The sequence below is a fragment of the Anguilla anguilla genome, chromosome 7, assembly GCF_013347855.1.
Source record: "Anguilla anguilla isolate fAngAng1 chromosome 7, fAngAng1.pri, whole genome shotgun sequence".
Classification (NCBI taxonomy): Eukaryota; Metazoa; Chordata; class Actinopteri; order Anguilliformes; family Anguillidae; genus Anguilla; species Anguilla anguilla.
The window spans coordinates 35,872,031-35,896,018 of NC_049207.1; the positions used below are offsets into that span (position 1 = coordinate 35,872,031).

At 40.3% G+C, this 23,988-nt stretch overlaps 1 protein-coding gene across 6 annotated transcripts in view; it reads left to right on the forward strand.

Moving 5' to 3' along the window:
- abhd18 (abhydrolase domain containing 18) overlaps window positions 1-18,585 on the forward strand; it is a 24,025-nt gene extending 5,440 nt beyond the window's left edge. For 5 of the 6 annotated variants that reach the window (XM_035427575.1, XM_035427571.1, XM_035427570.1 and 2 more), the window contains 12 exons: window positions 72-178; window positions 2,493-2,577; window positions 3,153-3,253; window positions 3,754-3,829; window positions 5,151-5,235; window positions 5,843-5,870; window positions 6,884-7,022; window positions 7,432-7,521; window positions 7,892-7,993; window positions 9,878-10,250; window positions 15,348-15,510; window positions 16,232-18,585. In XM_035427575.1, coding sequence (XP_035283466.1) covers window positions 87-178; window positions 2,493-2,577; window positions 3,153-3,253; window positions 3,754-3,829; window positions 5,151-5,235; window positions 5,843-5,870; window positions 6,884-7,022; window positions 7,432-7,521; window positions 7,892-7,993; window positions 9,878-10,250; window positions 15,348-15,510; window positions 16,232-16,289 — 1,392 coding nt within the window. In that variant the 5' untranslated portion in view covers window positions 72-86 and the 3' untranslated portion in view covers window positions 16,290-18,585. The remainder of the gene's footprint in view (window positions 1-71; window positions 179-2,492; window positions 2,578-3,152; window positions 3,254-3,753; window positions 3,830-5,150; window positions 5,236-5,842; window positions 5,871-6,883; window positions 7,023-7,431; window positions 7,522-7,891; window positions 7,994-9,877; window positions 10,251-15,347; window positions 15,511-16,231) is intronic. The other variant, XM_035427574.1, reaches the window with a different exon arrangement.
- The last annotated feature ends 5,403 nt before the right edge of the window (window positions 18,586-23,988 follow it).

Below are 23,988 nucleotides of genomic sequence, written 5' to 3' on the forward strand. Positions count from 1 at the left end.
GGTCGCGCAGGCCTGACATTTAGGTGAAAGGTGCTAAGCTGTTCTGTTGAGCTGATTGTTTATCTCTGCAGGTGGAGTGCTCTCTGATGGGTGTGAGTCGGCTGGATGTTTTCTACAGACGGCTTCTCCTCACCAAACTCTTCATCCAGGGATGGGGAAAGCCGGAAGACCTCAAACGGTACAAGCAATCTGGGACAGAGCAGTCATGCCCCAAAGATATGCTATTGCACTAGTTGGAATGGTATATTCATGTAAATGTCAAGGGAGGATTATTTTATTGTGTGTGCACATGGCTTCAAAAATTAATGTGGTAAAAGATAGATCATTAATATGGTTTGTTGAGCTGATGCCCATGCTCTATCACTAGAAATGCTTTCACACAGTGCAATCCATACATATTTGGACAGTGACACGATTTTGATTGTTTTGACTTTGTATTGCAGCATATTGGATTTGAAATAAAACAATGAATATGATGTTAAAGGGAAGAATATCAGCTTTAATTTGAGGGTATCTATGTCAAGTGAGCCTTGTTGAAATGACAGTTCCCTCATTTGAGGAGAACCAAAATAGTCAGGGGAATTAAGCTCCAAAAATGGCCAACTTGTTACACAGCGGATAGAAGCATGAAATTTGGTACATATGTCCCTTGGGTGATCATAAGACATCCTAGAAGGGGTGCCCAAACAAATCTTAAACAGGAAGTGAGTTATTGAAGAAATTCAGAATTTCCGCCTGAACAGTTGGCAGTTGCCTCAAAAGACACCTAAAGAACCTCATAAAAGCATGAAATTTGGCACACATGTCCCTTGGGTGACCCCAAGACATCCTAGAAAGGGTTCCTAGAAAGGGTTCCCAAAAATATCTTAAACAGGAAGTGAATTATTGAAGAAATTCAAAATGGCCACCTAAACAGTTGGCAGGAAGGGAGTTATTGAAGAAAATCAAAATGGTCACCTATATAGTTGGCAGCTGACTCAAAAGGTACCTAAAGGACCTCATGAAAGCATAAAATTTGGCACACACGTTTCTTGGGCGACCCCAAGACATCCTAGAAGGGGTGCCCAAAAAAAATGTTCAAAGCTATTGAAGAAGTTCAAAATGGTCGCCTAAACAGTTAGCAATTGACATGAGGCACAGAAAGGACCTCATAAAAGCATATAATTTGGTACGTACATTGAGTGATCCGAATATATCCTAAAAGGGGTGTCCCCAAAAACTCTTAGAAAAGTGAGCTAAAATGAGCCAAAGTGGACTCATTTCAATCTCAAGGTTGCTAACATTTGTCGTCAGGTAATAACAAATAAAAAGCTTCTAACATGCAGTATAAGATCTCATTTGAGGGACATAATCTAGTAGTGACTCACATGTGTGCCAATTCACATATTCCAGCATATTGGCATAATGCTGTGCAAGATAACCCAGCATCACGGCATCAACACTTTCGCGAACAGAGGGGCTCAGTTTTGCAGCCACACTTTAGGAGTTCTCTACAAACTTTGGCAGCCTCTGGCAAGAGTGTCCATAAAGGTGTCCACGAATGTACTGAAATCTTATCTGCTCATATCCAACCGAATGCCTTAAAACTAATTGGACAGCGCTTTGTCTTGCAGGAAGAAAATGGGCCCAAGCAATCAAGGAGTTTTTCAGGACGATTAAATTTGAAATGTTCTTGAATGGCTAAATCAGTCACCGGCTTAAGTCCAATTGAACACGTATTTCACCTGCTGAAGACTGAAGGCAGTAAGCCCCAAAATAAACAGGAACTGAAGATGGCTGCAGTACAGGCTTGGTAGAGCATCACCAGGGATGTCTATGGGTCGCAGTTTTCAGGCAGTCATCAAATGCAAACAATTTGCAACCAAGTACTAAATATGGCAACTTTAAGATTATGTTAATTTGTTCTATTACTTTTGGTCCCCTAGTGGGGGACCTATGTATAAAAAATGCAATTTCTACACGAGTCACCTAATATGAATGAGAATGTCAGCTTTAATTTGAAGGTAGTCTGCACTTTAACCTGATTTTCATTGTTTCATTTCAAATCCACTGTACTGGAGTACAGAGTCAAAATGACAAAAATTGTGCCATTGTCCAAATACTTGTGGACTGCATTGCATTTCTGTTAGTCTGGTAGAGGGCATTATGGTTGTCCCAATCTTTCAGGAATGGCTGTTTCAGGTTTATCAGCCATTGCACAGCTGATGGTTGTGAGTTTTTTCTTGATGTTCTTGGAAATTGGTCGTCTCCTGTATTACTTCAAAATGTATGAGCTGAGGTGCTGGAGCCATTTCATTATTCAGTAGGGCTGCTTTCCAACTTTGCTTAACATCCATTTTATCCACCTAACCTCTGATGTAAGTGGCTGCTAAAATATTCTGGCATGCTTTAGCTGAGCGAGCAAAAGCATGTTGTGCTGTCTGTGTAAATTACTGATGATGTCACGTTTGTGTATTGGTAATCTCTCATTGCTTTTAATTTTGTCAACTCAGAATATTTGAGTTCCGGAAGATTATTGGGAACAGAGAGAAGTGTAAGGACTTGGTTCCCCGGGACTATCCAGTTTTCATAGAAAAGGTACAATATTCTATCTCACAACCTGTGATTGAAATGTTTTGCACATGTTCTCCCCTTAGTCTTCCTAGAATTTTTACTCTGCTTTGTAGATTTGATGATGTCATTTAGGAGCCTACTGTTTGTCCTGATGATGCATGTCTTGTGTTACTTGTGCAGAAAAGTTATAACATGAAGACCTATGATCCAGGCTTGTGTCTACCCCAGTCAAGTCGATTTTTGTTTTTGCCCAGCACTTAGACACCTGATTGTACTTATCAAGGTCTTACTTGAAGGCTATGATTAGTTCATTAGTTCAATCATCAAAAACCTGCCCCTATATCTGGTCTTTTTTGATAAGATTGGACACCACTGATCTAAAATGTAGCCATGATGGACACAGATCTTACATATTAGGTTTCCTTCTATCTTTTTGAATCCTGTATACTTGTAAGATGTTCTGATATAGAAAGATGAATTTAAAATAGACCGGTCACTACGTAAGATACTCATCTGTCCACAGTGTAATGTGTGGATACTGTGGAGGGAGAAGTTTGAAAAGTTGCCTGTTCTATTAATGTATTTTATTTCCTTGATAGGTAGAGGAGCAAACCGACTGTAAAATCCTAAATGGCCATTTTATCTCACCCCTGGAACATATTGTTCCTGGCATCTTGCCTTCAGAGTCAGTGAAAGCAAGGTAAGGAACAGCTTTTTTTGCATGGAACGTGCTGAGCCTGGCTCAGCTGACATTTGCCTTCAAGGCCCAGTCAACTGATTGGTTCCTTTAAGTGTCCTCTGAATTAGCTGGCTCATTAGCCAAGCTCATATTTGAGGTTTTGGATCATTCGGAAATGGATTAGAGCCTGGAATTACATTTTGCCTTTTATTTTAGGGGAAAGAAACAAAGAAACTGCCACCATAATTGTTTGAAACAACCACAAAACAGATGAGCCTGAATATTTGATGCTGAATTTTGAATGCTGAATATTCTGTTATCAAAAGAATAGGTAATATTCCTGTCACTACTGCAGAGGCCACATGAATCAATTTTCCTTATTAGTTTGCAAATCTGTGTCAGATTTATCAAGCTTTTGTCTTCTGTCTTGTTTTCTGTCTTTTGTTCAATTAGCAGTGGATTGTATAAATGTTATAGCAGTTGCTAATACAAATTTTCTTTTCTTTGTGTTTGGCATCAAGGTTCCAGTTTTTAGTGCCTAAGAGATGGAAGAAGTACAAGCCAGTGTGCATTCATCTAGCTGGCACTGGGGATCATGTGAGTTCTTAAAACGCTGACATCAAGCACCTCCCCACCCCATAACCTGCAGAGTCCTCTGTCTAACAACAACTCTCTCACTAGAACATCTCTGTCTCTGTTTCTGTCTTTCCCTCTCTCACGCATACAAGCACGCACCTCTCTTACCTGTCCTTCTCTCTCTGTCCCTCCTTGCTGTGTGGCTTTCTGTGCTTCATCTTGACACTTGCAGCCTCTTTCCCTTTCAGCCTTGAAGAGAAACTTTCTTCCTGTGACTCTTGGCAGCAAGACTTTTTCCACTCTGTCTGTTTAGTGCGCTGGTGCCATTGGGCCTCCAGCATACAAATGGTGGCGTTCTCTAGTTGGACAAAGCATGAATGAAATACCTCTGCCCAGTGACATCTCTTTCAAATGAGGTGCAGAGCTCATTCAACGCTAATTTGAGTGCGTCCATGAATTCTGAGTTGTCAATGGATTAAATTGATGGCATGAACAAGGCTGCTAGGTGACTTGTCCTCTTGTAACAGTGTGTTGTGTTCTACAGTCTAAAATCAAATCCTGGCAGTTATAGTGCTCCACTGGGTGATCCAGCTCATTTAATCAGGCAGTTGCAATGCAATGACTCTGCTGCTTAGCTGGTGGATAGCTGAATGAAAAGAACTGTTAGCTGTTAGCCGATCACATTTTGATGGAAAGTTTGCACTTGTTGATACCTTTCTGTATTGGACATTGCAGCAGTTGGATTGTCCTAAGAATACGTTTGACCAAGGCTAAGAATTTGACTGGACAATCTTGGGAGAAAAGATAATATAACACGTTTGGTAAAAACATTTTTAAATGATGACAATAATTCAGAATCTGTTTATTTCATTACAAACATTTACGGTGCTGAGTATATTGTAATGTGATGAAAAACACGTTTTCAGCATACAAAAATACCCTTAGTTTGGGGCTTTATTGTGTGGATGTGTGAAGTTGCTTGTGAATTCTATCTGCTGAAATTGGGTCAGAAGGTACAGAAATTAATGTTTAAGTGATGAGAGTGTGTGGTCATTACAGTTATTTCTGTAGGGAACCCTGAAAAGTGCCAAACTCTCGGTGCTGTATAGGTATGGGGCATGCCACCTCACCAAGGTATAACTTGGCTGGATGGCATACCTGCCATCCCAATTTCAGTGACATTTCAGCTGTTACTAGAATGTGATTAGTCAGTAGTTCTAATTTGATGTTGTATGTGTGAGTTGTTTGTATTGCGCTTTCTGTTTCTGCTGTAGGTGTTGTGGGTGAGCAGTATTGTGCTGTCTATTTGTTCTGGTGAGCAGTTTTGTTGTTTCCAATATAGTTTTTCTGGAGGAGGCGGACGCTTATGGCTCGACCAATGATAAAGGAGACAGGGATGGCCTCCCTGTTGCTGGAAAATCCTTACTATATCCTTTGAGAATACTTCATCTAAAGAATATGCACGGAGTCTCAGTCATGCTATATTATTCAGTGTGTCAACATCACACATAGAGAATATGCATGTATTCACATTCCCGTTCACACCCTGTGTCCTTCACAGTGAAAACGCTCATCTTAATTTCATCTTTGTCACTTCATTTTGTTTCCCAAATAGGACAGAATTTTGTCAACACTCATGGGCCCACCCCAAAATCCCATGAGTGACTGCATGCAAACATGTGTTTGCGAGTCCTGTGTGGTAACCCACAAATAAATACAGTAACAGGAAGCAACAATACAGTGCAAGGCCTGTTTACTTTCATTTTCACAACTGAGCTTTTGCGTAGACCCCATCTATAGATATCAATAAAGGCATACAACCTACTTGAGATGCAATTGAGCACAAACAATTGTGTCTGTATATGAAATGGACTTTATTAAATGAAAGCTGTCCCTGTTGTTTTATTTGTGTTTTTTTTTTAACTTGCATATACTGAAAGGGGCTGGTTATTTACTTAATTCTGCAGATTGGTAACATGGTAACTGTTTGAACATTTACTACTAAGACCTACACTCCTTAACGTTCAATTGTACATGGATACAGAAAACCTAAAGACCAAAAGTAAGTGCTATTTAACTTTGTACTGTCATGTCTTCTTCAGATAACCTCTTTGGGCTTCATGAAAATATTATCAATTTTATGTTCATTTAAAGTGCCAATCTCCCATTTTTTCATGTTTGATACCTTTTCACTGTGGCATTTTTGTAGCAATATCGATTCAATGTGCATTCTGTAACTGCATCCTCTATATGCTATTTTCCACTGGTGGTGTCGCAACAATTCCACAGTATTGCAGTATTATGCACAAATGTGAAAGAGCAAGTGCCTAAAAACCAAAAAGCATCTTTAAAATTAGGTTTGATTTGTTGCTCAATAGGGCGGCACGGTGGTGCAGTGGGTAGCACTGTCACCTCACAGCAAGAAGGTCGTGGTCGTGGGGTCGAATCTCGGCTTGGGGCCTTTCTGTGTGGAGTTTGCATGTTCCCCCCATGTTTGTGTGGGTTTCCTCCGGGTACTCTGGTTTCCTCCCACAGTCCAAAGATATACAAGTAGGCTAATTGGAGACTCTAAATTGCCCATAGGTATGAGTGTATGAGTGAATGGTGAGAGTGCCCTGCGATAGATTGGCGGCCTGTCCAGGGTGCATTCCTGCCTCTCGCCCAATGCACACTGGGATAGGCTCCTGCACCCCCCGTGACCCTGCCCAGGAAAAGCGGATATAGATAATTGATGGATCGATGGATGTTGCTCAATATTACTATGTCAGATGACATTGTTGGTTGTCTCAAGGCAGTCTCCTTTCTCCAATATATGCTACCGCTGGATTATCTTTAAGAAATATAAGCACTCAATGTGCTCAAAGTTGGCCGAATAGCTTTGTTTCAAATGGAACTCTGGTATTTAGAGTATGCAAACTGGTCTCCACAGGTATTGCGAAATCCACCAAAACTGGAAAAATTAAGGATAGCCGCCTTAATTTAAATTGCATTTTTATTTTCTGTTTCTGTTATTTTTGATATGGGGTTATACATGGGTGTGGCTGTGGTATGATGAATTTGTTGTTGTGTTTGAAGGCGCTCGTGTCTGAAAAACGTGTCGGACCTGTTTGTGATGGGCGGGGCTCTGATCCTGGAGTCAGCTGTCCTACTGCACTGGCTGGAGAGGGAGGGCTACTGGCCCCTCGGCATGACTGGCATCTCAATGGGAGGGCATGTGAGTCATTGCAGCCTCCTTCAGTGTCAAGCGCCTTGGTACAGACTGCTTGAATTTTTTTTCTGTGCAGAGGCAATATAGGTTTGATGATCTTCAAGGTATTTGAACTGATTGATACATTTGGCTCAATGGGCATGATGAGCCATCAAGGAGACATCAATCAACATTAGTCAAACTGCATATGATGCATATGAAACAGTTATTGACTGTTTGAGTGGTTGATTGGATGATTGAGAGTTTGTTTGATTGGTGGTTTAGTTAGTGGATGAAATAGCCAGTTAGTGGATGAAATAGCCTAGTTGACTGAATGAAGTTACTGTATTGACTGAATGATTGTGATTGGCTCATTGATTGAGTGTTGTTGTTATTTTGGAGCTTGAGAAGACAGTGTTTTGTATCATCTGTTCAGATGGCATCTTTAGCAGTCACAAACTGGCCTAAGCCAATCCCACTGGTGCCCTGCCTCTCCTGGTCCACAGCATCCAGCGTGTTTACCACCGTAAGATTTTACTTGTCTGTCTCTGAATTTGTCTTGTCACATCTTTGCTTTTGTGAGCATGTCAAAAATTAAGTTCTGATTAATTTCCTTTATTAGCCTATCTGTAAATTGAGGCTCTGGTTAGTAGTTCCTCTATTAATCTAATCCTCTGTTTAGTTGGTTATGCAAGAGTACCATCAGCACATCATTTCCCCGATTAAAGCAATATGCCATGCATTTGAATATTTTGGACACATCTTAACTAAAAGTGCGGAGTGTTCAATATTATGAAAGTGTTCATTGCAGCATGACTGGAAATGGGGGAAGAAAATTGAGGCTACTGGATTTTAACTCCTAATAATGATGTGAAGGATTGATGGGTTGGTTTCAGGGAGTGTTAAGCAAAGCTGTGAACTGGAGGGAACTGGAGAAGCAGTACGCCACATACTCTGTTTATGAAGAGGAAATTACCAGGATGCTGGAGTACTGTGGGGTAAGTCTTCAAACAGTCAGGAAGTTGCAATTATGGTTATCCATTTTCTGTGAGAATCACAGGCTATTTAAAGTGGCAATCCTTCATTTTTTCATATTAAAAAATGCATTATGTGATACATTTACACGCTGGCATATTTGTAGCAATGTCGATTCCATGTGTTTGCATTCTGAAATTGTTTCTCTCTGTGCTATTTTCCATTGGTGGTGTTCGGTGGGGTAATTCTGCCAAGTATTCAGATATGACAACACGCACAGGGACTTGAATGCCGAATGTGAAAGAGCAAGCATCTAAAATCCAAAAAGCATCTTTAAAATCTGGTTTGATATGTTGCTGAGTATTTCCATGTCAGTCGGAATTGTTGATTGTCTCAAGGCAGTCTTCTTCCTCCAAAATACGCTACTGCTGGATTATCTTGAAAGAAATATAAGAACTCTATGTGCTCCTATAGCTTCGTTTCGAATGGAAATGGTATTTGGAATGTGAAAATGAACTTTTGTGACCACCAGTCACCACAGATGTCGCCAGATCCACTTGCAGGTGTCTTACCTGTGCTGTCTGGCTGCTAGAGAAATATCACCTCTGAACACCCACATACTGTATGGAGAAGGAATTTCCTGATGTAAGAAATAGCTGACAGTTAGATTAAGGAATCGCAAGGTTACCTTACCTTTCAAAAAACTGAATATAAGTCTACCTTACCTTTTATTGTGTCTGACTAGTTTTTGTGGTGAAACTGTCATTAACTGGCAAATTACGAACCAATGAAATTGGCGTGGGTTTTCACAAAAATACTAATAATTCCAAAACAGTTGGACGCAAAGTTAAGCCGGACACCCACCGCATGCGTAGCGGCCGCGAGCGCACGACGCGCGTAAGTGAAGCCTAGTTGAAGTACTGTTATTACAACGGCAGCGGGCGACGTCCTCTGCACCAGCCGCAAACGCGGCGTGAACCGGCTGCGAAACTTGTGCGACACAAGCGAACTGAAGCGTAGTTTTTCGCTTCTGTTCTATTTTTCGGCTTGCCGCGCGTCATGATAACCTGTTTATACACAGAAATATGCTCTAAAATGCTAGGTATACATGCTCTGATTTATATTTCATCCTTATATTACCTAGTTCCCTCTTGCAGTAGTGGAGAACAAGATAAAACCAGATATTTTATAAGCAGATAAAAAATACAAGCCTTTTCCTTTTTGTATTGTCCTTGCAGAAAAAAAAAATTAAAACTGGAACCTGGGAAAAAGGCAAAATAAATTTGAAAATACACCACGGAAAGACGTAGCCTATTGAATGATGTAGAAGTGAATGCACTGAGCAGCGGTTTGTTAGCTCGAAGTGTTGGAAGGTAGTTTTTAACCAAACATTGCTCAGCCTATTTGACTTCTCCGATATCTTCGTTCGCCGTGCTTTCAAAAAGGGCTTGTTAATAAAAATAAGATAAGTTTGAGATTCATTATTATGTAGGCTGCGTTGCGATTTAAGCTTATGGTAATTCTTTAAAGCGTTTACTTTCTCACGTATTTACATAAGTTAACAAAATATTAACAAACTGAAAAAGGTCTCTCCCCAAGTATTCACTTACCCATAATCAACGGTCGTGAACAAACGTGAAATACACAATGTAATCCCACTGCAGACTGTGAGAGCTACTAGGAATATAGAGCTTTAACCAAGCCTTTGCGCGACACAAACTGAACCCGTGTAGACACAGGACGCGCCGCGCCGTGCTGCTTACATGCCGCTTACGCCACGCGTGCGGTGGGTGCCCGGCTTTATGAAACTTTGTATGTACACTGTCAGTTACATCAAGGCTTCTATGATTTACTTATTCTGAAGGAATTGGCTAGAGTAGATCGATTAGTACTTTCATTTTTTTCAGACCGATTCATTCAGGATGGGCCAGGATTTTGTGAAGAACTCACCCAGAAGCTTTGACTCCCTCTCGGATCTGGATTTCACCTCTGACCTCTTGACGCTGAACCATTCAGAACAGGAGAAACTGAGCATGGGTGCATCAGTCATGAGCTCTCAGGTGGGCCGAACATCCAATGGCCGCAAGCTGCTAATTGGTGGAAACCATAATGGGCTAGACCGGATTCTTTCGGCGGTGAGCAGCAGTGCCCCCCATATGGAAATGCTGAATGCCAAGAACATCACCCAGGAGGACGGGAGCCGGAGAACCCTGCAGCGCGAGTCGTTGGGCTTCATGAAGGGTGTTATGGATGAGTGCACACACATCGCCAACTTTTCAGGTAGCTACCATAAAACCCACTTGTAAGTATATTGGATGTAGGAATAACCAGGATGAAGTAATAAAAATTTTTTTTTTTTTTTTTAAACTGTATGCATGCAACAATGAAACACTGTATCAAAGAAGGATTTTGACTCAGTCAAAACATTTATTAAATATTCAAAAAATGCAAACTGTTAATAGCAAAAATAATTAGTTTTGTTGAAAGCTGAATTAATCACTGAATAAGCGCTAATGCTAGTAAAGCTGTTAAGCATTTGTAAACTACTTTCACGAGAGGATTTTGAAAACGTAGCTTACCTAAAAGATTTATGTCATGCATGCGCTGTCCTGTTGGGTTCATGCAGCATCAGGTATATGGTTGATGCTAATGTTTGTGAGTAAAGTTGAGATGATGCCATGCTGTGTTTGTTTATTGATTGGACATACAGCATGTTAGTAATGATTTTCATGTGTGAGAATCAGAAAAGTTGGCTGTCAGGCTAGTTAACTAGCATTATAAGTGAACTACCATAAGGCAGGAAGCTGTTTTGCCTGATTTTATAATGATTGCTATTTACCATGGTAGCTTTTCAGTTTGGAGGACATAGGTAATTTTCCGAATGGCAAACCGGTATCATTTCAGTTCAAAAGTATGAATTGGCCACAGAACAAAATGAGGCAGAGTTTACATGCTAAATTGTAAAAAAATAAAAATGCTGATCTCTGTATAAGCTCCAGCATTCTTCTTTCAGCTTCCAGTAGCCCTAGCAAGTGAGCAGTACGACCAGCAGCAGAAAAAAGAGGAAAAAGTGTCATTGATAGTTTTTACTTATTCATATTTTTGTGCTTTAGACTAGTTTAGTAATATTGGCTATGTACTGTAACTTATATCTCATAAAAAAACACGTTTTCAACATACAAAAATGTCAAGTTACTCACACATACAAGACATACACTGTCTATAACTCATTCATTCAGACTGCCAAAATCCAGGCCTGCCATTAAAAGTATTGATATCAAAATGACGCCAAGTTACGGTACTACAAACAATATAGGCTATCTTGCCTCACCGAAATTAAATAAGATGTATTCCAAAGCAATGCTACCCAATATTTCCTCAATTCTTTCAAGTCACTTGGCCCTGTGTTTTCTAACCTTACCATTTTACAATGTCATGCAAACTTTGTGTCAGATCAAAGTGTCAAATATTTCGAATTGCCTCATGGAACACATTGAAATTCATGTAGAAAACTGCTGGTGAGTAACTACAGGAAGCATATTTCTCCAGAAAACATGTTTATACTTGCTTCTGAACTGAATTTGAGTAAATGTACAAGTGATTGTATATTTGCTACATGCAATAAATACTGCATGTAAAATACATACATACATAGAGAACTTCTTTATCCCCATGGGGACATTTCCCTCGCAGCATGTTACATTCACATTTACGAACAGACATTTATACCAAGAAACATACAATCATTCACGCAACAGAAAGGCTGGGCAGGGAAATACATAGGCTACATACCAATACAGATTGGACATATAGACGCCTATTCAATCAATCTTGACTGTGAGAAAGCCATCCACACATATGTTTGGCCTGTCCATGTACTGCATGCTTATACACACAGGGCCAAGTGACTTGAAAGAATTGAGGAAATATTGGGTAACATTGCTTTGGAATACATCTTATTTAATTTCGGTGAGGCAAGATAGCCTATATTGTTTGTAGTACCGTAACTTGGCGTCAGTTTAATATCAATACTTTTAATGGCAGGCCTGGATTTTGGCAGTCTGAATGAATGAGTTATAGACGGTGTATGTCTTGTATGTGTGAGTAACTTGGCATTTTTGTACGTTGGAAACGTGTTTTTTTTTATGAGATATCATTTCTTTTTGCAAAGCGTTTTATTATGAGAGTGAGAAATGCGAAGTGACACTGTAAGAAACGGTTGTGGATTATGGCTATCCTTGTGTGAATTTGTACAGTCTGATGAGAGTGTACCGTTTAGGAGTTTCGGTTTGCTATATATGTAAAACCGTGGCTGTGACAAAGGGGGCGGTGGCGTAAGCGTAAACGCATGAGAAACGCAGGTGAAATATGGCCAGTGTATGTACTCACGGATTTGACGGCCATCCAACGAGCCTTGATTGACAAAAGAATCAGCAAGGCTGTAGAATTAGAGCTCCCTAGGTCGCAACTTGTGTACCCTTCTGTCCTGCTCTGTTGTCTGTTATTTCGTGGAGATGCACTTTTAGTGTTTGTAAGGTTTATAAGGCATTTTGATAGGCTTATCTGCAGGTAGGAATCCTCTTCGCTGTTTTGCTAAGCTAGAACCGGAAAACTTGATAGTGGAGAATAGGAGCAGACGCATATGTCCCAGCAGGCTTTGCATATGAGAAAATAACAACAGTGTGAGAGAAATTAGGATTAGGAGAAATGATGAAATTGTGTAGTTGAAACAATATGTTTTTAGCAGAATGGGCATGTAGGTGAAGGTTGACATGATCACAGACTATAGAGCGAAGTAAATGAAGTGACCATGAGCGAGCTTAGTTTCCTTACCGAACGGTATATATAACAGTCTGTATAAAGCATTAGTCGTTAAAGTGGAGGGTTAAGTAACATGTGAAATCTATTGCACTGATGTGCTTTTCTCATGTTCAGTAGTAGTAGTTATAATTATGAGTGAGTCATGATTTTAAATGTAATGTTTTAATGGGGAGTTGCAGAAAGTACATGCGTAGTAATTGTTTGTATGTGGCTAGATAGAGAACAGGGCGAGGTAACATGAATGTAGAAACGTGGCGTTTGCTGATAAGAAGGTTTTGTACGGTAGCCAAGTGAAGAAATATAGTTAGTAGAAATGGCACAGTGGTGAACTGGTGTAACTTTTTAATAAAAGGAATACATTTGCCGTCATGAAATGCATATGGTTAGGCCATGAGTGAGTTTTGGTAAAGCAAATATAAGCGTAAGAAAACGTTAGTGTAAAAGAGGAAATGATCTGCCTGAGGGCGAGGCGGGATTCAGTCCTTCAACCGGAGGTTTACCTGTCTGTGACTTTGTTAGTGCAGCACCATGACATAGCTATGCAATGCGTGAAATATCATTAGCAAACCTGTCCATGGTTTTAAAGAAGAACACAGGCCAGTAAGCACAGAAGAGCTCCCGTTGAATCCATATGGCTTTGCAGCCGGTTAATAACTGAACGTGCAGATGGTATGTCATAACTGTATACGTTCGGTGAACGGCGGGTAGATATGGTGCAAAAGCAATAATTTAGAAGTAGTAGACAATTATTAGTGAGGGTAAAAGCAGGTTAAAGAAACATGTTCCTAGCTGGGCTTGAACCTACGACCCCATGTTCCCAAGACTGTAACCTTGCCCACTAGGCCACAGGCAGACCAGCGGTTTAAATTGGAAATGTTTCAGAGTAAAAAGGTATGGGTATTTTGCGTGTGTATGCGAGTTTTTGATTGGGTCGTGTAGGTGAAGATTTGGCTGCTGTCGGTAAAATGTCCAATGGGGAGACATGTTGTTAATGGGATAGGCGGCAAGAAAAATAAGAATGAGAAGGAGAAAACGCAAAATCCCCTTAGTTTGGGGCTTTATTGTGAGGACATGTGAAGGTGTTTATGAAATGAGTGTCTGTTGAAATGGGGTGAGAATGTACAGAATTTCATGTTTTTAGGGCTGAGTGTCTGTGGCTGTTGTGGTTATTTCTGTGGGGAACCCTGAAAAGTGCCAAACTCTCGGTGCGTAACTTGGCGGGATGGCATACCTGCCATCCCAATGTTTTCTATTTGGCTACTCTGAAAAATGAACAGTTGTCATTGGTTGAAGTGTGTGGCTTTAGGTTGAAGTAGATATTGTCCAATGAGGAGAATTAATTATTGTGGATGGGAGGCAAATTCAGAAGGACAAGAAAATAAGCAGCATAAAATAACTTAAGTTTCTGGTATTCCCATGTGTCTTTATGACTTGTTGCTGAAATCATATTGTTGTTATTTTGTGGGAAACCTTTAAAAGTGCCTAAATTCAGAGGTATATGTATTGTTGGTATGCCATCCACCAAGGCATAACTTGGTGGATCGGATATGATACCTGTCATCCAAATTAGACCACCAGATTTTAATTTAATTGTGAGTTATGTATTTTGAATAAAGTTGCATCACATTGCTTTGCTTTTCAGTTCATTTGTTTTATTTTATTGGATTTTGGTATGTTTGATAATAAGTAACAATTTAAGCCAAATAAAATATATTTTACATGTTGGATAAGTTAGTTGAGTTACACTTAAAGTTACTTGTATTCTGCTTTCAGGGTACCAACATTAAGGGAGGGCAAATACTGTTTAAAAAAAGAAGAATTCCAAAAGTAATTTTTACCTAATTCTTACTTGCCCAACAGGCAAGACTGGAAAGCCTGCTGTTATTCTGTATAAACATTTTCTTTAGGAAATGTTTTCATTGTTGTGTTTATAATCTACTAACAGGATAACCAAATACTTTATACTTTCAGAATATATCAGTCAGTTATTGGCTATAAATAAGGTGAGCTTGCCGGGCATGTGACTTTCTAGTATTTTTTTATTTAGACGTAAAAAAAAATAAGAATTTAAATTATTTAAAAGCTCATTCTATAGACAACAGTCTAACAGGGCCAAGGGAACACATTTAAGCAAGGAAACGGATGCGGTTATCACAAGTTAGCTTTTTGTGGGAGCAATCTATAACGCGGTTGTACCTTCCGATTACATCATGTGCAACTAACGTTGTCAGAAATTTATGTAATGAGATTGTATGTGTCATAACGTTTTGGTGCAATAGTCCACCAGAGGTATTAGAATTTCATGTAACTAGTCTAAAGGACTACACTCTTCATTGCCATAAACTGCAGTAGATTGAATTCTTGATTTATTGGCATGACATATTCAAGTCTATTATCAATTTACAGAAACAAACATCAAAAACAAAATGGTGTGTTTTGAAGTGAATGCAACAAATCCATACTCAATATCAAATATCTTTCATTTTAATGTTTTCAAAACTAAAATGCAACAAGAATTGGTAAGTGAAATGAATTCTCCCTTCCTCTGTGTGGCAGTGCCTGTGGACCCCAGTCTGATAATTGTGGTACAGGCAAAGGAAGATGCCTATATTCCTCGTACTGGGGTGCGTAGCCTGCAGGAGATTTGGCCAGGCTGTGAGGTCCGCTTCCTGAACGGGGGTCACATCAGCGCCTATCTCTTCAAACAGGGCCTGTTCAGGTGAGCATTCTCTGGAGAAAGAAACAGGGCTTCAGCTAATCTGTCACAGCAGCCTCAGCAAATAATTGCCTTGCCTTGAAGTAGCATGGAGTACTGGTAATGGAAAGTCATTTTGTATGAAATAGAATCAACATTGGTGTGACCCTCAGATTTATTGAATGTTGAGAATGTAAGGTGAAGGACAGGCATGCAGCTGGATTCTGGACCAGTCAGAGTGGTCTGCATGGGCTGATGAAGTAGTTCCAGCTGATTGACATGAAATTACCAGGGCATGGATCAGTAGCTGATTGGCCTCCTGCATGTGGTAGAATCTGCAGGTCTTTCACACCAAGGTTCTTGGCAGACCGACATGGAAACATGACAGAGCCATTAATTGTGATTGGAGTATTCATCCTCATGGACTTTGCCAGGAGAAAGAAGTGTTCCCTCTTATCCAGTCTGAGCTTCAGATGTTGGGTGAACATCCAGGCTGAACAAGGGGGAGGACTTTGGATCTTGGGAAGTTCTTTTAAGCCTCCACACTTTGCTCTTGCCATCACTCTGCAGGCTCTCTTAGGTCCTTCTTAGCTGACTGTGACCTGGCCATCCTGTTTCAGTTGAGGGGTCAGTCATTGATACCAACATTTCTTTCTTGCAAACAGTCCTTCTCTTCGAAAAACCCCTCATGCCCCCCCCCCTGTTTTTTGTTTAATTTACCTATAATCTCATATGTGTGTTGCAGGCAGGCCATTTACGACGCCTTTGACCAGTTTATTCAAAAATACAAAATCCCCAGCTGAATAACTGGAAAAAACCGCAGCATTTAAAGCAGCAGATGCAGTCATTCTCTGGTCGGCAGTGCACTGGAAATGGGAGGGATCAGACTTCAATCACACCAAGCTGGCAACCAGCTGTATGACAGCCTAAATGTATGATTGCTCCTGCCCTCAAATAAGAATATGGTGCTATTTGAATCAGAGTACTGGTGTTTTGGGAAAAAATGACAATATGAAATGTATTTGAATCAAATATGTTTCAGTTTGAAAGTAATTTAGTGCTTATTCACTTGGCTCATTGCCTAGTCTACAATCCAGCTTCCTTACCTTCATTCGTGTTGCCTTTCATTTGATGTACCTGACAGCAGGTATTTCCTAAGCTGGGGGGTGGTATTATTCTGCTGTTCCCGGTGGTCAAACCCATATGCAAATACTTTTTCATAATCAATAAGTTGCTGAAGTTATTTCGTTCATTGTTTTACCTGGCTTTGTGCATTTTTTTACAATGTTATGTACTCCCTCCCTTCCTTCCCAACTGAAGTTAGGGTACTGAATTAAACTTGCACATACTACATCAAACTGGGCTGCAGAAACTCAATGAAGCAAATCTGACAACAATTTTGAATTTGGGATGTCCATTTGGAATCCATGTCCGGTTATATTATTAAACCGAGGTGTATCTGAAATCTGTCAGTCTTTATGTAGTGCATGTATTCCTGTTGCTCTGCTGGGATGTTGTGATTGAGGGACCTACCAATGTGTGCCAATGTTATTATTAAGAACTTCTGTATATTTCTGTGTACTTGTATAAAAGGGGATAAAGACAAATTGGCAGACTGAGGGTCCATGAATGGCATGGATTTAATTGGATTTAATCTAGTCTGAGTGTTTCTCAGGGCATGATTGATTTACACTTGTCAATGATTGAAAGCACACGGACTTACTGTAAGTTTCTCAGTCTGTACAGCAGCTTGCTACAAGCACATGTATGTTGAAGATCTAGCCTTTGCTATGTCATCAGCAGACTATGGCTGAGTGTCTGTTGTGCACTGAAATGGCTGGGTCTGCCCACGGGCAGGCTGGGCTAAGTCAGCCTGCCTTGCTTTGTTTACCACGGTTATGCTAACATGAATAGCAAGTTGTTATTCTGATATTTCTTGACCCAATCACCTCACTGATTTTTTTAAACTTAATTTCAGACAGCCTTTGCACTCACACAGTGGGATCAGCGCAGCACTCTGAATACAAAATGTACCTGTTTCTGAAAACTATGCAAACAGGCAAATTTTACAGTGCTGCTAGGAATTATGGGATATGTTTTGCAAGATGCTTGTAAAGATCATCAAGTATCATGCTTGGTAGAAAGGTTACTGACCCCCACCACCACAAATGAAATGTTAATTTAACTTTGAAAATACAGAACTGAAATAATGGTACTAGTACATAGTGTAACTCATTTAAGTTCTTCCAAAAGTGAACTGGCACTATTTATCTTTGTGAGGTAATATTTTATGTCAAGTAATTTGCACTTTTTATTGTTAATGAAAATGAGAACAACCTATGTGAATTAAGATCACATGATCACCATTGATTGCTATTGTAATCCTCAGGCCATCTAAAGTTTTTCCTCAAATGTCCACAGAATTATTCTTTTTTGGATTGAACGTAGCAGACACACTTTGTTCAGTAATGTGTGCAACTATTTAAAAACCTTTTTCATAAGAGATGGTATTTTGTCAGTAGAAACGGCTACAAGAGTAGAACATAATCACCCTTTTGTTTGAGATGTACACTAATTGTTTTGGCTTTGAAAGATGCAACTGAAGTGTTCTTTTTTTTTTCTTCATTCTTTAAAAATTGGTTTTGGAATCATGTCAAGCAGTATTTGAATTTCTAATTATTCATAAAGCTGTGTTTAAGCAGTTCCATGAATTTGGTCAGTTTGGGTTTAAGTTGGAAGGAATGATATTGTAAGATATAAAGAACGGTCTCCAGTGAGACACCTGAAGAGAGTCGCTCTTCATGAAAAACACTAGCACTGATTGTACATCAGTTGGTAAACGGCAAAGTGTATCTCCCCGTCTTTAAAAGGCTGAAAAGCATGAATGCCTTTTAGGAGCCAGTTTTCTTGTATTAAAAAAAAATGTTTTTTTTTTTGTTTTTTTTTGATGACTTGTGAATAATTTGGCTAAGTGAAATGAAAACAAGTGATATGCTGTGGAAGTGTCATCTATTTTATGTAGTACAAAAATTAAGAATTTAATGTGTCCATCTTAATATTTTTTCAATTAAAAGTATAGTCCACTGACTGTGTACTCACTTTTGTGTAAATTACTTTTATTTTGACAATATTGTTAAACAAAAGGTTGCTTATTTAATTGGTGATTCTAAAATTGCAGTGAGAAATTTACCTTTGAATGTCATTATTACTTCTGAAACTACATAGCATTCCACTTGCATAACATGTTAATAAAGCACACAAAACATCGAAGAAGAAAAAAACTGTATTTATGTAATTATCATTTCATTTGTAATTCAGGAAATTCCATAACAGATTGCATCATACAGACCAGGAGCCATAATGCATCTTGGGCTGTGCCCTTTTCTCTACTTTTTCACTCTGCTGTCTGTTGGTTGTCCATCAGACATCTCTGTAGCCTGTATTACTTGTACAACTGGAGGACTTGTAATGATCTTAATAACACTCTGACCTTAAGAAAATAATTATAACTCTATGAGTTAATAATAATTAACTCTATGAGTCAGCACACCTTATAGGCATCTAGTGACATTAACTATGTGAAATGGTTCCTGAAAAATATACTTAATTACAATGAAAATGTATTTTTGCTGAACTTGCAATTTAACCAGGTGATTAATGAGATTTTTAAAAAAGATAAGTGATCTGTGTGATCATCATATACTGAACCCACTGGATTGCTGTCAGTCCACATACCAGAAATAAAGATTACAGAATTTGTTGCATCTGATCAAATGGAAGCCCCCCCCCCCCCCCGCCCAGTCTTTCAAAGATCACCCCATTCTAATCGTGCAGTAGGTACCGACTAACCAGTGAGCTCAGTTGATTGCAATCACACGATTGAATAGGTACAGTATCAGTACCATTCCAATCCCTGGCAGCGGTACTTCCGGCTTGGTCAGACGTTCTTACGAACACAATTGGCAATGTTCGTGGGTGGGAAGCCGGTGAGGGTATGAGTCCTGATCGTTGCATTAGCGACTCCTACTGGTTGTTCAGCGGGGAGGGGATCTGGGGGAGATAGCGTTGTGAAACTCTTCGCTGTCAGGTGAAAAGAAGCATCTGGCAACTCCACATGTATCGGAGGAGGCATGTGGTAGTCTACACCCTCCCCAGACCGACAGAGGGTAGCGCATCGACCAGGACTGTGATACACACGGGGAATTGGTATAACGACTAAATTGGGGAGAAAAATGCACCCCATTCAAATCGTGCACTGCAAGATTTTGCGAGCAAGTTTGCAGTTGTGTGGGAAGCAGGTAACGTGTTTACTGTTAGCCTTTTACTGACTAGGAGATATCTCACTTACATACAGAAAAATAAAGGAACCTCTTGCAGGTAAGAGTGGATGAGGCTAGCATGTGTCTGCATCGTTAATACCCTTAGCTGTCTATGGGGGAACCAATTAACTTTTCTACTACCTAATGATTATTGTGGGGGCGAGCAAGGGTAGGGGCTGGGGAACAAATGTGCTCCCCCCCCCCAATGTCAAACTCACTCCTACGCCCCTGTCCCCAGCTCACTAGCTCCCCATCACCTGCCTTCATGCAGTTAGTGACTGAAAACACAAAAAATAATTTGTTCACATAGATGTTTTGTGGCAACTGCACCTTGTTCTCAAGTAAATGGTAGGCCCACCTAACTTGGAAGTTTCCTAACACATTTTGTTGAGAACCACTTTCAAAGTACTTGTTCTGGCACAGCTTTTCATATCATGGCATAGCAACCTACAAACCAACATTAATTAACATTTTAATTAACATTATATGTACAGTATTTTAGCAATCAGTAATTTTATTTCATATTCTTAAGGAGAATCACATCTCAATTGTAAAAAAAAAAAAACATGCTTCATTTAACATAGTGTGCATTTGATTTTTGTTACATTTTGTTTGATGAAGAGCCATGTATAGACTAGTTGTTGGGCAGAGGCTCGAAGTGCATCCCTGTTTCATGCTATATAAATGCTTCAAATGTATTTATGTAGCAGGAAAACTAATTTTCATATTCCTCATCAATCCCTAAACATGATGGAATGTTAATAGCTTAATTATTTCAGGAACAGACCTGTGTGGAAGCACCTGCTTTCAGTATACTTTGTATCTCATTTACTAAAATGTTTCATTTATTTTTGCTGTTACCTGTATATTTGTATGTGTGTGTGTGTGTGTGTGTGTGCACGTGCGTATGTGTCTGTTTGTGTGTGTATGAATACAATAGGTATTGTATCAGAAACTTTTAAGTCAAAACATCACCACCCTCACCAGCAAACATTTGCTTTACACCTTATTAATTAGTGGGTTTACATTTGATGGCAACAATCTTCCCCTTTGAAAAGCAGCCCCATAGCATAATGCTACACCACTGTGCATGATGGTAGGCATGGTGTTTGTGAGATTGCTTTGATTTTGAGTCAATGAGCTCAACTTTAGTCTCATCAAATCACAAATACACTACATACACAAGTATGAGGACACCTGAACATCAAACCCATATGTACTTGTTGAATATTTCATTCCAAAACATTGGGCATTAATATGGAGTTGGACTCCCCTTTGCTGCTGTAGATTGGGGAACATGGCTGCAGGGATTCATTTCCATTCAGCCACAAGAGCATTAGTGAGGCTGGGCAATGATGTTGGGCATAAGGCCTGGCTCACAGTCGGCATTCCAATTCATCCCAAGGGTGTTTGATGGGGTAGAGGATTTGTGCACCCTGTCAAGTTCTTCCCCACCAAAATCAGTAAACAATTTCTTTATGGACCTCGCTTTGTGCACTGGGGCATTGTCATGCTGAAACAGGAAAGGACCTTCCTCAAACTGCTGCCACAAAGTTGGAAGCACACACTTCTCTAGAATGTCATTGTATGCTGTAGCATTAAGATTTCCCTTCACTGGAATTAAGGGGCCTAGCCCAAACTGTGAAAAACCCCCAGACCATTATTCCTCCTCTACCAAACTTTACAGTTGGCACTATTCGGGTCAGTGCAATTGGCACTATGCATTCTGCCAAACCCAGATTCATCCGTCAGACTGCCAGATAGTGAAGCATGAGTCATCACTCCAGAGAACACTGTTTCCACTGCCCTGGAGTCCAATGGCAGTGTGTTTTACACCACTGCAGCCAACGCTTGGAATTGCACAACTGAACTTAGGCTTGTGTGCGACTGCTCAGTCATGAAGCTCTTGACGAACAGTTCTTGTGCTGACATTGTTTCCAGAGGTAATTTGGAACTCTGTAGTGAGTATTGCAACTGAGGACATGATTTTTACATGCTGCACGCTTCAGAACTCGGCAATCCTGTTCTGTGAGCTTTTGTGGCCTACCACTTTGCGGCTGAGCTGTTGTTGCTCCTATACATTTCCGCTTCACAATAACAGCACTTATTAGTCTGGTTGCCCAGTTGGTAGGGTTGCCTGATCATGGTAATGTTTGCGTTGTACATTTTCATCAGAGAACACGTTTCCACATTACACTTTTCAAACCTTTCATTGTAAGCCAACAGATGCGATGTGGTTTTTAGGCAGGCAGGGCGCAGTGGTTGCTAGCAAGATGCAGTTGTTTACATGTGTAGGAAAGGCCACGATAGGTCCAAGAGGCTGTCAATAAGTCCAGCCCTGTAGAATTTATGCTGCAAAGAATGTAGACCTTCAGCAAATTAATGATTAACACTGCAGTCCACAATCCCTGCTTGGGAAAGTTGTTATATACTACTTCCTCTGACATCTAGCTCTGACATTGTCTGCAACAGTATAGCTGATAGCGGAAAACAACTTTAGTTAGCTATCTGGCTACAAGTTACAGTGCTTCTGTGGGTGGGTAAAAGCTGCTGTTAGGGAACTTGCAAATTTTGACATGCGTTATCCTGAAAGTTTGGAGGGAAGGGGATTATTTTTATTCCATTCCCCAAGCCGAAGAGAAACTTAGAAAAGTGTCTGTTGTGGATAAAACTTGGACACATCCAGTCAGACAAATACAGCTAGCTACATTTGCACTAATGTAAGCAATATTCTGCCTTAATAACATCATATAACATGTCTAGTCTATAAACTGGAGTTAGCCGAGTGATTAAATAAAATCAATGATTGTGCCACTTTCCTACAATTTACTGGTGAACCTCATATTATGTTACATTTATTTGGCAGATGCTTTTATCCAAAGTGACGTACAGTAAGTACATATTGAAGGTCATTGGAACAACTGCAAAACACAGGTCCGTTAAGGTATAATGTAACAGTTATTCATAGCTATGAGCACATTAAATGCAGTTCACACAGTAAGCATAGGTTAGGTCAGAAAGTTATGGTAAGTTAAACTAGGAGGGATGACGAGCTACAACATCAAGATAATGATACAAGTGAAATATAAGTGCTGGATGGAGATACAAGTGTAACATGAAAGTGCTACAAGAACAAATTAGGACACAAGTGATAAGGGCAATTCTAGATTTGGAGCAGCCTGCAGAGTAGTGATAATTCGTCCAGGTACAGTCTGAAGAGATGCATCGTCAGACCACGGCGGATGGGCAATGAATAAGTGGTTCATGGAGAAAAAGGAGTTATTCCACCACTGGGGAGCTAGGGTGGAGAAGCTCCATGGTAGGGACGAGCGAGAATCATTCACTTGGATGGCAGAGAGTGCAATTCGCCCTGCTGCAGCAGAGCAGAGTGGTCGAGCAGGCGTGTAGGGTCAGGACTTTGAACCTGATCCTTACGGTGACCAGTAGCCAGTGGAGTCACCTCAGCAGGGGAAAGACATGTGAGAACTTAGGAAGGTTGAAGACCTTTGGGAAGCAGCATTTTAAAACATCTGTATGGCACAGGCTGGCAAGCCTGCAAGGAGGGAGATGCAGTAATCAAGATGGGAGATCACCATAGCCTGGACAAGTAGCTGGGTGGAGTACGTGGTCAAGTATGGTCAAATCTTCCTGATGTTGTACAGGAGGAATCTCCAGGACTGTGGTATGGCCTTGATGTGCTCCTTGAGGTCCAGCTGGTCATCCAGGACCACCCCCAGGCTTTATGTAGAGTCAAAGGAAGTCACTGTGGTGCCATCGACAGTGATTAAGAGCTCCCGTATTAAGGAAACCTTGTATGGGATGATCAGCAGCTCGGTCTTATTGAGGTTGAGTTTCAGGTGATGCCTGGCCATCCATGTTGAGATGTCAACCAGACAGACAGAAATTCTCTCATTGATCTGTATGGCAGAGGGAGAGAAAGAGAAGAAGAGCTATGTACTATCAGCATAGCAGTGATAAGAAAAGCCGTGTGAATTAATGACTGTCCCAAAAGATTTGGTGTTAATGGAAAACAGCAGAGGCCTCAGTGCATATCCCTGTGGGTCTCCTGTAACAAAGGGATGAGGTGCAGAGACAGACCCCATCCAGGTGACCTGGTGGGACCTATCTGCAAGATAGGAAACAAACCAAGAGAGGGCAGTCACAGAAATGCCCATCTAAGCCA